Source organism: Montipora foliosa, chromosome 3 (assembly GCF_036669935.1).
Source record: "Montipora foliosa isolate CH-2021 chromosome 3, ASM3666993v2, whole genome shotgun sequence".
Classification (NCBI taxonomy): Eukaryota; Metazoa; Cnidaria; class Anthozoa; order Scleractinia; family Acroporidae; genus Montipora; species Montipora foliosa.
In genome coordinates, this window is record NC_090871.1 from 53,740,992 (window position 1) to 53,753,512 (window position 12,521).

General features: G+C 42.1%; 1 protein-coding gene across 8 annotated transcripts in view; it reads left to right on the forward strand.

Moving 5' to 3' along the window:
• Positions 1-4,167: 4,167 nt before the first annotated feature.
• LOC137997708 (D-inositol 3-phosphate glycosyltransferase-like) overlaps positions 4,168-12,521 on the forward strand; it is a 12,689-nt gene continuing 4,335 nt past the window's right edge. Inside the window, exons 1-5 of one of the 8 annotated variants that reach the window (XM_068843913.1) lie at positions 4,177-4,272; positions 4,355-4,505; positions 4,684-4,756; positions 6,836-8,059; positions 8,420-8,515. In XM_068843913.1, coding sequence (XP_068700014.1) covers positions 6,856-8,059; positions 8,420-8,515 — 1,300 coding nt within the window. In that variant the 5' untranslated portion in view covers positions 4,177-4,272; positions 4,355-4,505; positions 4,684-4,756; positions 6,836-6,855. Of the gene's footprint in view, positions 4,537-4,683; positions 4,757-6,835; positions 8,060-8,419; positions 8,516-12,521 lie in introns of all 8 variants that reach the window. The other 7 variants (XM_068843914.1, XM_068843916.1, XM_068843909.1 and 4 more) reach the window with 7 other exon arrangements.

The window sequence follows — 12,521 nt, forward strand, 5'->3', positions numbered from 1 at the left end:
AAAAGGGCTCCCAGCTCTAGTTCACTTCAACACCTCAGCTTTGACCACCTATTATTCTGCGTGCCATTCAATTAAGAGTGAATGTAAGCATTATAACCTAGATTTGAGCCTCTCCTTTGGGACACCTGTATTCTGGGGAAACCTCCATTCAGGGGACACAGAATTTGGTCTCGGAAAAACGTTCCTTCTAATCTTTGAGTCCAACCCAACCGCTATTCAAGGGAAACCTGCGCTGGTCCCAACGGTGTCCCTTAAATGGAGGTTCTACTGTATTTTTTTCCAAAAAAAAAGGGATAGCCTATATTTAAGCTATCAGTTTAAAAGTAAACAATGAATTTGTTTCAAGACAAGGAAAATTTTAAATTCTGTTACTTTTAAACTTAATTTTAAGATCAATGTATTTCAAAAATGTATTAATAATTCATGAGCTTAACAGCCTATCAAAACATTAATAAAACGTCACGTGGATGAGCTTTATATCCTGATAAAACACTCCTCGTTAGTATTCTTTATATAAAGAATACTAATAAGGCATAGCTTGTTTTTCTTGTATGCTAATATTCACCTCTCATTCACCCTCTGTGTTTAATTAACATCATCTGGTTCAGTAAGAAACCATAAAATTTACAACTGTTAGCGATAAAGCTTGGACATGCGCAAAACCGTGAAACTGTCCCTTAAACAATTAATTCCAGAGAGAGAAAAATAAATTAAAATGGCGTACGTGGTCGGTCTCTCTCCTGCTGGAAACCGTATGTTTTGGCTCAGTTCTCAAGCATCGTTTTTAATAAACGGCGACAATGGACGTAGAAGAACCACGCTCATCTCCTGTAGGCGATTTGAAAGAAGAGAGGATATAAAGCGACGGAAAGATAACGGACGTTAGGTTTACAAACGGACGAAAACGTCGACGTAGATGAATACAATCGCAATGGCTGCTCAGTGTGCAGTATTACATGTACCCATTTGGAAATTTAATAATTTGTCTTGTTTTTTTTCGACAAAGAATTCACAGAACTAATCGCTAAAAGTAGTCCCATATATATATATATATATATATATATATATATATACAAGTTAAGAAGGTCTCTCGAGCCAACAGCGCATCTCTGCCCCCCTAGGAGGATCACAAATGGATTCACAGTCCAAGCCTCGGCGAAATGTGATTAATTAATGAAGTTTGAAATGACCAAGGACGGACAACCCCTGGAAGACATTTTCATTGGGAGAAAAACTTTGTATGCCCTGAGCGGGATTTGAACCCACGTCCCCCTGATTACCGGTTGGGTGTGATCACCACTACACTATCAGAGCAACCATGCTGGCTACATGGCCAATCTGGATAGTGAATGGGAATTACGTGGTCATCCCGGGCCCATGTTTTTCCCCAACTAGATGACGCTGGATCAACCAGAACGATGATTCACAGGCGGACGAGAGAGAAGAGGACAATTTGTATACAAGTTAAGAAGGTCTCTCGAGCCAACAGCGCATCTCTGCCCCCCTAGGAGGATCACAAATGGATTCACAGTCCAAGCCTCGGCGAAATGTGATTAATTAATGAAGTTTGAAATGACCAAGGACTTTTCTCCCAATGAAAATGTCTTCCAGGGGATGTCCGTCCTTGGTCATTTCAAACTTCATATATATATATATATATATATGTATCAAAGTATGAGGAAATGATTAATAATGGTAATTGAACTGAGTGGAATGAAATTTGGTCTGAAATCCTACGTGTGATTTCAAACCAAATTTGTATTTGTGTCTGTAAGAATGGATGTAATAAAGATGGAAATTAGTGCAACCACAATTTACCAAAAAGAAAGCCAAACAAAAAGGAGATTAGGAAAAAGAACTTTTACAACATCTTAGCATGTTTGTAAGAATGGGGTCCGATTCACTCGGGCGGGTTTTGCGTGCTGGTGCACCGCCGTTTGAGGTGAACGGTTGTTTGTTTAGCGGATCAGTCGGTTTGTCTGGCTGGCACAGCCCTCTCCTCAGGGGTGCCTGGCCACGTAAGAAAAAAAAACCAAGCGACATACACTAACACATCACACATGCGCATAACCAATTCCCCCGTCAATTAGCAAAGCCTTGGACATATGTTGTAGCCTTGCTTGGCCTCACTAGTTTTTTATGTTTAAGGCGAATGGCTGGCCCCCCGGTGGGGTGAGTGCAATGGCCACCAGACATAACGACTAACCCGTCAACGACAACGGTTCACCTTAAACGGGGGTGCACCAGCACGTCAAACATCACTGGGGAATCGAACCCCGCCCCTACAGACAAGGAACAAAGGAAAAACAAACAAGGAATTGCATCCAGGAGACGCGTCGTCCGACTTGCACTACGAAATGACAATTCAACACTAAACACGACAACCACATAACTAGACAACAAACAAAAGAGACAAAAGGACAAACAAAACAGCCGAACTGGGCAACGGCGAATGGCAGGCCAGACAAGGTCACCAGCTAGTCGAAAAGACTCATCCTGCAAACGCAGGTTCGCCACCAATATGCAGCCAGAACGACAGGACATAACCGGGCGATAACAACGCAGGCGAAAGGCAAGCAAGCTAAAGGAAACAAAGCGGCACAAGAATGAAGGAATAGGGTAATGCTGCGGCTAGAAAGCGGACAAAACGAAGCGATCATCGACAACCGAGCCAATGACGCCCGCAGTACCCCACCGACGATGGAAAATGTGCCGACGCCTAGGGGACTTAAAACGCCTGAACAAGAGCGGGAGATGGAACTGAACCCGAGAGCGGACCCTGTCGGGCATGCCAGACAAAGAACTTACAAACTTTCAGCATGTAAACAAGAACTTTCGGCAGAGAACGGAGTTCGCTGGGAGGGAATCCAAACAGCACGTGACGACAGACAAGCGAGGGACAAGAAGAGGAATAGGAGACTATGAGGAACTGGAGCCAGGACAAAACACTATGCGCTAACGAAAGGACACTCGGGGGCCGTACCACAGAAACAGCCCGGATCAACTGAATAGCCGAAGCCAATAAGCCAATCAGCGGTGTACAGAACATCGTGAGCAGGCCTTCCAGGAGAGGTCGATGACAGGGCGATCCAGGTCGAAGGCAAAAAGCTGGCTCCAAGTGGAGGGCCAGTACAGTTCACCATACCGAGGACGGAACTTCTCAACACAGTGAGGCGGAGAGCGGTGCTCAGACAAAAAAAACTGGTAGACATGCTAGGCAGAGACATCGACCACAGGACAAGAATGATTGGGAGACAGCGAAGCAACGACAAGACAGGCACGGCGACGGAAGTACGAGCCCCATTGACCTCCCGCCAAGCAGACAACAAGGCACGATAAAAGGGGGGGGGGGGGGGCAAAAGGGCGGAATGAAAGGCAGACGGGTTGGCAAGGACAGCGTCGATTAAGGTACGAAAGTGAACGGAAACCCAGTCCTCACTAGAATGGCGTGTTAGGCACCTCTTTATTGGCAGCTCCACATACAAGAAGTGTGATAAGCTGGATTGGGAACAGCAAAACTGGTTGTGCACAGGCGTGATGTGTTGGCCACACCGGGTTGGTGTCAGCCTGTCTGTTTAGTTTTTTCACAAGAACAAAAAAAACATTTTAGCAACTTGCAAGAACAAATACCATCAAATTTTATGCGTAACAGCATGAAAATGACCGTTGATCGCTCGATACATCCTTTTTGATCGCTCATGATTTTTGTGAAAAAGTGTTTATGAAAGAATACAATGACTCGATTGATTTGAAAAAGCAATTTTACGCAAATAACGATATTAACATGCATAATGTCAAGAGCCGCAAAGCGAGTTAAACTTCGGAGTTTTGAAGAAAGCAACCGTGGACAATCTTCCTATCGATGTACGTTGGATTAGTGGCTTGATCGGATCGGAGTAATTACAAGTTGAGAAGCTAAATATTTTGAGCAAGAGCCGACACAACGTAGTACCTTCTTCAGGTACAATGAGAGTTAATAACTTGAACTTCGGTTATGTACCGCTATTAAGCTTGGTACGACGACATCTGATTACACTGGACAACCATTCTTTGTAATTAGTTTCATTTCTTGAACTCCTTCTCTGATCTCCCCGGCCCCTCCCTACTTAAACTTGCCCTCGCGCTGTTTTCCGATTCAGTGACGTACTTGTTCCCGTCCAGTATCTGTGCATTTGCACTATTTCCGCCTCCATGGATAGGGTCAAGAAGTGACTCCTGTTTGTTTTCATATTACTAAGACGAAGTTGAGTGTTTTGTGATCATCGGAACCAGGTTTGTTTGTTTATCAGCTCGTCCGAGCATCGGTTTAGCACTCAAAATCGAAATAGAGGTAAATGCGCTAGGCTTTTAACAGGTTACAAGAGAGGAGCAAAATTGAAAATACACTTGAGGCGGAAATAATATTTCGTTTAGCGGTGAACTTGTGAATACAGTAATGCCAAGTTTCCAAAGCTGATCAACAGGGTTTGTTACACCCACACTGCGAAATAACCTGTTTCTTTTCGGTGAGTTTATTCGTCTTTGGCTGCGTTGAAGGTATATATCTTACTTATCTTGGTTCAGACTTCCATTCGAGTCTCTGGGAATGAATCATGCAGCAAATTGAAATCAATCGCACACGATCTCAAATTAATCCTTTGGGAATGTAACATGAACCAGTCGCTCATTTTCGTTTCGTTTTAGGGACGTAAAACAATTTGTGCCCACGGATCAAAGATTTCCCTTGACAGAATCGAAGTCTCACAAGACCAGGCTGGTTGGGAACTTTTATGTTACTCTTTTCAATTTATGCATGTCTAGAAAAGGAATTTGTACGTGCGTATGTCTTCCCAAGAAAAATAATATCTGTACATCTTCATTTAGTTTCGTTTTAGAACGTCCTTTTTTTTGTCTTCAAATCCAAAAATGGACTTTTGGTGTCGCATTATTAATAGACTGGCTGTTCCCTAACAAAAATTAAAATATCCGCAAATAAATTTTTTAATCACGGTTCAGTGTGCTACAGATTTGCATTACCTGCATGACAGGCATGACGCGTTGGTTTTGACTTAAAACGACTTTCTTACTTGAATCAAACTGGTCATCGGAGTCAATTACCTTTTCTTCTTTATTTTTGTGTGTTTCCTTCAGCCATCTATCCGAAATCTTACAAGTCATTAACCAAACTTGACCTTGTTGAATAACTGTTTTTTCTAGCTTGGTCTTTGAGTGGGAAGGGGATACGAGCTGGGTCAAATACATTTCAAGCTTTCGCCCGACAAGGAAACAAGCAGTGTGATGCTGGAATTAATGATTTAATTTTAATTATTTAATTTTAATTATTTCAAGGCGATCACACTTTTAGAGAAGTACGGCCAGCTGGATGAAAGCCAAAATACACCGCAATCAAGCATAGTTTTTTACGGGCCGCGTTTCCATCGATCATCGATGTGACTCTTGTAGTGCCTGCTAAAAACTCTGCTTGATAGTACTTTCATACAGCTGGACCTCCGTCGATCTTTGTGAGTATGAGTATGATCGCCTTAAATTACTGCTCTCTGTGTTCTGAAATAGCCAAACAAACTAACTGGCCGTGTTTATACTACAGACGCACAATGCGTCTGGACGGCTTTGGGCAATTTATTTTAACGCGCCTTTTAGTTCGTTATTTACTTCGTCTTGGACGAGAGATGCATTATGCGCTGGACGGACTACATCGTTCAGTGCAATGAGTCTTCAAAGCCGCACTAAACAATTTACTGAGTCTGGTCTGGAGTCCGTCTCTTGCTCATCTTTATTCAGGACGTATTAAATGACGACTAAAAGACGCATAAAGATAGATTGCTCGAAGTCGTCTGGACGCACTATGCGGGTCTAGTGTAAAAACGGCCACGGGTCGCGGGTCGAATCCCGGCCGGGTCAAAAAACAACTGCGGAGAAAGTGCTGCCTTTGTGTTCGGGCCATCTGCGAATGGTAAGACTTTCAAGTCTTCTCGAATAAGAAACTATAAACCGTAGGCCCCGTTTCACACAGTTATGTGGGACGATATTCAGCATGAGTAGTCGACTTGGAAATAATTTTGTGAATCGACTACTTTTCACCACACAATTAACTACCGACAGTAGTCAAATTGAAGGAGTCCATTTGCTGAAACTGGTAAACCTGGTGAGGAATCTGATCTGCCTGTTTCCTCGACGTCGAAACAACTATATTTGACACTGTAGTGTCCTCCCTTTCAAAGACCCGGTCTCAGCTGATACTCTACGCTAACAACTTAAAGATTTGAAGGCTTAACTGTAAGATACCTGGCCACTCTGAAACACTTCGAGAAATTGCGGCTACGTGGCGACGCGGCTACTTTGTTACTGTTACGCGAAAACACGGCTACGCGGCTACATGCGGGCTTCGTAGCTACATGGCTAAGTTCAAAGAATGGCAAAAAAAACTTCATGATATACCTCGCTCTTAACGCGTCAAAAAAGATGAAGCATCCCATAGCGATGATTGTCACTGATCTAGGAAGTACAATGGAAACCTACATGCATAGTCACAAAGATGCGGAGCCACGGAGCCACGTAGGCAAGTAACCGTGGCAAGTAACCGTGTAGCTACAATAATTTACGCATTTGCTCGTTTGCAATGTACTCGCTTAGTCACTCACTCACTTAGCCACTTAATAGCTACGCGGCTGCGTAGCCGGGAACGACGAGGCGTTGCTTGGAGTGACCGGATATTTTGCTAATCTCCGATTTGAGCTAGATCAAAGTTACCATTTAGCCGCGATGTAACCTCCATTTTATTGGTGGACTAGTCGACCTTCCGCGTCAAATGTATGTATTTCTTTCCCTGTTGCAGACTAAACAGCACTTTTTTATATGGCAACTACCTCAAGCCAGTGCTCTCAAGAACACTGCCAAGCGTTTGGCAAAGACAAACCGGTTCAAGTCACCATTTTAGCCTCCGAGTGGAGATCAACCAAAGGTGGACTTTCGACCATAAACAGAGAGTTGGCCATACAGTTAGCTAAATTTGCTGATGTCAAGATCACTTTCTTTTTACCAAAATGCTCCAACGAAGATAAGGAGGTAGCTCTCAGCCATGACATAACGATTCGTGAGGCAACACCACTGCCTGGGTATGAAGAGCTGGAATGGCTCAGCTTTCCCCCAGAGGATTTGCGAATGGACGTCATTGTTGGCCATGGAGTGAAACTTGGTCACCAAGCACAAGCTATCCGCAGGTCTCACAAATGTCAGTGGGTTCAAGTAGTACACACTGACCCAGAGGAACTAGGCATGTTCAAAGGTTATGAGAATCCAATCTCAAAGGGCGAAGAGAAACACAATACCGAAGTGAAGCTGTGCGAGATGGCGGATTTTGTTGTAGCAGTCGGGCCCAAGCTGGCAGACGCCTTCCGCAAATATCTGCGCAGTTGTCAAAAAGATCAAGGTGTTTTCGACTTCACTCCTGGTATTTTTGATGAATTTGTCAATGTTCAGCAAGTCCCTGAGGACGGAAAGCACTGCGGTGTCTTAGTGTTTGGTCGTGGAGACTCTGAAGACTTCAAGTTAAAAGGATTTGACATTGCAGCAACATCTGTTGCGGCATTGCCCGATACTTGTCTAATTTTTGTTGGAGCACCCGATGGAAAACGTGTTGAGATCGCAAAACGATTGCTTGAGTTTGGTATTCCCGAAAACCGCCTTAGGGTAAGAGGCTATGCGGAAAGCCGAGACGTTTTGAGGCGATTATTCTGTGAAGTGGATGTTGCAATCATGCCCTCTCGAACAGAAGGGTTTGGTTTGACAGGCCTAGAGGCTCTGTCAGCTGGGCTACCTGTGATCGTCAGCAAGAACTCGGGCTTTGGAGAAGCCCTGTGCAATGTACCATTTGGTTCTTCATTTGTCATTGATTCTGAGGATCCCAATGCGTGGACAGCAGCTATCAAGAACATCTGGAACAAAAACAGGCAGACAAGGCTTGATGAGGCTAAGGCTTTGCGTGACTCCTATGGAAAGAAATATAGCTGGTCTGAGCAGTGCAAAGATCTTGTCAAAAAGATGATGTACCTGGTACAAGGTATGAATTGAATAATATGCAGCTATCGATTTGAAGACCATATGGAATATTTCTTGGCCTACTTTTCTTCCTCCTATCTGCCTATCTGCAGACATCGACTTTTTACACGGGCTCTATCCCCAATGTCTTTAGCCGTCCTTATCTCGATAATTGGCTGCTTTCGCTTCTCACGAGTTTAGTAAAATTTTGTTGTTGTTGTTTTTTGCCTTGTATGAATCCACCATCTGCATGACAATCGATGTTCGTGAAAAAAAAGCCGCCGACGCAGATCAAAATGGGAGGAATTGTCAATCGGAAGGCGCGGTAAAACTTGAGACCATAGATTATTACTACATTTTTCCCATCATTTTTTGTTTGTAGGTAGTTATCATGAAGCTCACAACTCTTCAAGGGCGGAAGACATGAGACAAACTGGCGAACACACTGAAACCAAAGTAGTTTACGACAATCAGTCAGGTAGCCTATGAGGAAAAAGACGCTCCTCAAATTTTCTTCCTAGAAGACGTCTGGTAAAAAGGGGGTGGGGGGGGGGGGGGGGGGGGGAATTAGGATGTAAGGAATTGGATAACCTACTTTTCGATAAAATGAAGTCAAGGTAATAACAGGATCCCGGGTGTATTTTGCTGTAAAAAAGCATGAGTAAATTTGTCTGACTAGCATTTGATTGGTATAGCCTTCACCTTGCATACGGAACCTGCGCCCGCAGTGCGCGCGGCAGTCAAAACCGTGCTATCCTGTCAATCATTTGCCCCTTCACCGGAAACAGTGCATTTCGGTTGTTCGTAAATGACATTGTTGTTGATCTACGCAAGGACGCGGTCAAAGTCTTTATTAGGGAAGTTAACTCAAATAAATATCGATACGGTTTTGCCGTCTTCTTGCACTTGATTCGAAAATACCATCCTGAATTCGTCTGAGAATAGTTAGAAAAAGCACAAATAAAAGCCAAAGCACAACAGGTCACGTTCGAATTCTGCTCGCCGACAACCCAAGTTTGTTGACAAAAAAATTGCCACAAAATGTTTTAAATGGTTTTCTGGCCCTTCATTACTAATGGCGCTCACGTTTATTTTAAATGGAGTATCGAGAAAGAAAAATTGTCAAGCTGATATTTTTTTCGCGTGAACATACATTTTCGAGTAGCGAAAATTTGTATAAGCACTACAAAACGTTTACTAACCATTACCCGAAGGAACACCTTTTAGAAGCTGCAAGGAAGCCGCTGATGAATTTTGCACAAAAACCTCGGCCCCTAACGCCGGAAAGCCAGACTTGGAAAGTTTTTCAGTGGAAGGCTCGCTAAGGAAGAGTTTCTAGAGCTTGCCCTCCCGCAGGTCGCCAGAAAGGTGCAAACAACCTGGTTCATGTCTGAAAAGAGCAAGATCTAGAAGGGGCAGTCAAAATTGTGTTTCTTTTATTGTGCGACAATTTATTTTTCCCTCAATCCCAAATAAGAACCTGCTGTGTCTTGCAATTCAACAGTGAATTGCTATTAGGCCAATAAGAGAATCAACATCAAGTTCAACAAAGAGGCACTCCCAGGGGCTTGGCGAAGAAAAGAACATGGCTAATTTAAACTGGGGAACAGAGTAACATACATACATACATACATAATCTTTATTTAACGTGGATAGAAACACTTAGCTGAAGCTATTTTACAGGTTTTCCACAAAATAATATTAAAGAAAAAAAGAAATATATACATAAAAATGTAAGAATATGAATAAAATATCTAGTATCTAAAATTTCAAAATTTAGGTAACTAAAATTTAATGTTCCTCACTGGTTTTTTTAACAATATCAAAATATTTTAGGGAACAAGGGAAGAAAACCAATTTAAATTTTAGGGATCAAAAAGCTGGGAACAAGTTTGAAAGTAATTTGGGGAACAAGGAAACACAAGCAAATTTGTAAAGGGAACAAGGACTCCTCTCCCCAGGAGGGCCTCATCAAATGTTCTGCGTCTATCCAACAGCTCAAACAAGCTATTCCAACAATTTTTGAATGACCAACAAGAAAAGAACACTCTCTTAGAGAAATAGATTATTTACAATAACACTTAAGCATGCGAAACAATGATCAGATGCTTACGAGCACCCTCATGCCCATGTTTGTAAAAAAGCACCATGAAGTATTCCTTGTGGCTGGCTGGTTTAGGCATCGTTTCATCTTTCAACATTGGGCAAAACCAAATCAACTCCAGTCTCAGAGGGCACTGGGGAAAGAAGCTAGAAGAAAAAACTGGCCTTGATCCAATTCTCCGAAGGTAATCTTTACAGAATAAGATCATAGAAGGAACACTTTTGAGTGCCAACCTTAAGCCTTTTAAAACAAGCGCAAACAATATTAATAGTCTTTAAATTCACAAAATGCCAAACAGCATATTTTAGTCTCATATTCAATTAGATTTGGCTGCAATGTTCCTTAAAACTATGCAGAACTATTTACCATAAAATGTGGAACATTTCCTGCCTATCTAAATATGCCGCAAAAGGGCTCCGAAAAGCAAACAGTTAAGTTTTTAGATTAAGATACACAATACCTAAAAAATAAATTACTTGATGTGATCAAGACATTGAATGACCAAGCAATAAACAAATGGCAGCAATGTATGTTAGGTTCACAAAGTGGGAAAAAAAATATTCCTCAACTGATGTTTCAATATGCATTTAAATAAATTTTCTATCAACAATTCAAGGGACTGACTCTTCACTGGTATTGATTTACATTTCCATGATAAGTTTGAAAGTGAATTTGGCAACCACAGTGCCCTATGAAATGGGACAAACTCTTTAAACTAACATTGTACAAGGGACACCATTATTGATGCCCTGCGAAGAACAAAGATTAAATTGAAAGAAGAGTTGGTCTGGAGTTTATCCACAATGGACAGTTAGTGGCTGCATTCACCAATGTAGAGAACAAACACATCAAGTTTCTTGTCAAGCAACCAGGTGTTCAAGGAGCTATTCAATTTCCAAAGAACTATGGTAGTGTGCAACAGTACCTGGGTGAATTCGGGTACCTGGCCTGAAACTGAAACTTGTGGAGCCAAACAACTTGTTGAGCTAAGTACTTAAACTGGGTAGATAATTATGTCTACAAATATGGTCTATTCAACCAACAGTTTCTCCTAATTTTGTGTACCATTCACTTAATGGTTCCTTAATAAAAAAATCGCTAATTCAATTAAGGATTCAAGTCCTTTGAAATCATCAAAGTTACTTTGTGCCACCAGGAACAAACGAAAAAGTACAAGCACTGAATACAAACAGCTCACAAAAGATCACACAAGGCAGAACTCCCTTTAAAACAGCAAAACGGGTCGGGGATCCTCGAGTCACTAAAAAGTGCTGCATGCTACGTAGATGTTTGCAGAACGATCGCAAGTTGTAATCACTGGAAGAAAACTCCAATCCAGATCTGATAGACGATGGTCGTGCAAGACTCACCAAGCAAATGGAACACCCGACAGGATTGTTTGTTGTCTGGCACAGCAGATAAACGAAAAATTGTTCCCCTCACTATTAAGTTCCAACCCAAGACCAATCTTGCCCAAATACAACAACAATTTGGGAAGCAGGCAAGCTCATCACAAGCCACCGAAGTTGGCATAAAGCAGCATAGCGCTTCACCTGAAGTTCGATTATGATGGACACAAACAAGAGCTGAAAAAACTTGATAAGGTCAGACGACCAAATGTGATTGATCAGTTATCGGACATCAAAGTGCTGAACAGTACAAACCAAGGGATTTCGTCGTAAAAATGTTCACTCAGCAACGTCTTCTTCTTCTACAGAATAAAGTTCAAAAGCGATCCTGGTTGTTAATCACATGCTAGACCAATCCATAAACTGGATAAAGTGGATTGGCAAATTGATTGCCAGAACAATGAGTCACTTCTGCCTCGCTGAGTTCAAAGAAGCGACGGTCAAGAGAGTCACAACAGAAGGCTGAGCGAATGTCCACCGATCTAACCAATCAGAATGTAAACAATTGGCGTGACGTCGGATAGCACAAGGATAGCACAGTTTTTCCCTCTCGCTGAATTCTGATTGGTCAGTTTAAATTTCAGTAGCTCTCACCGTATGCAAGGCAGGTAATCACATGATTTCGAGTGCTTCTTGCAATAAATATGCACGAGTGAATTTTTCAAAGACGATAAAAAATTTCACGAGCCTTAGCCTCCTCCGAAGGCAACTTACTTTGCTTTTTGACCGAGGAAGAATGGGCCCCTCTCCTCTTGTGTTTCCTTAGTCTCTCCGAAAGGATATGCAGTCTTTGGAAAACTTTATAATTGCTTATTTATTCCTAATTGCACGAGAAAAAATCATGTGATTACTTATTAATGATATACATACAAAACTTTCACCTTTATCATCCTACTAATTTCAACCATCTGCACTCTGTTTGGGATTAATTGATTGACGTGCTCTCAGTCAATTAACACTCTGAAATTTGT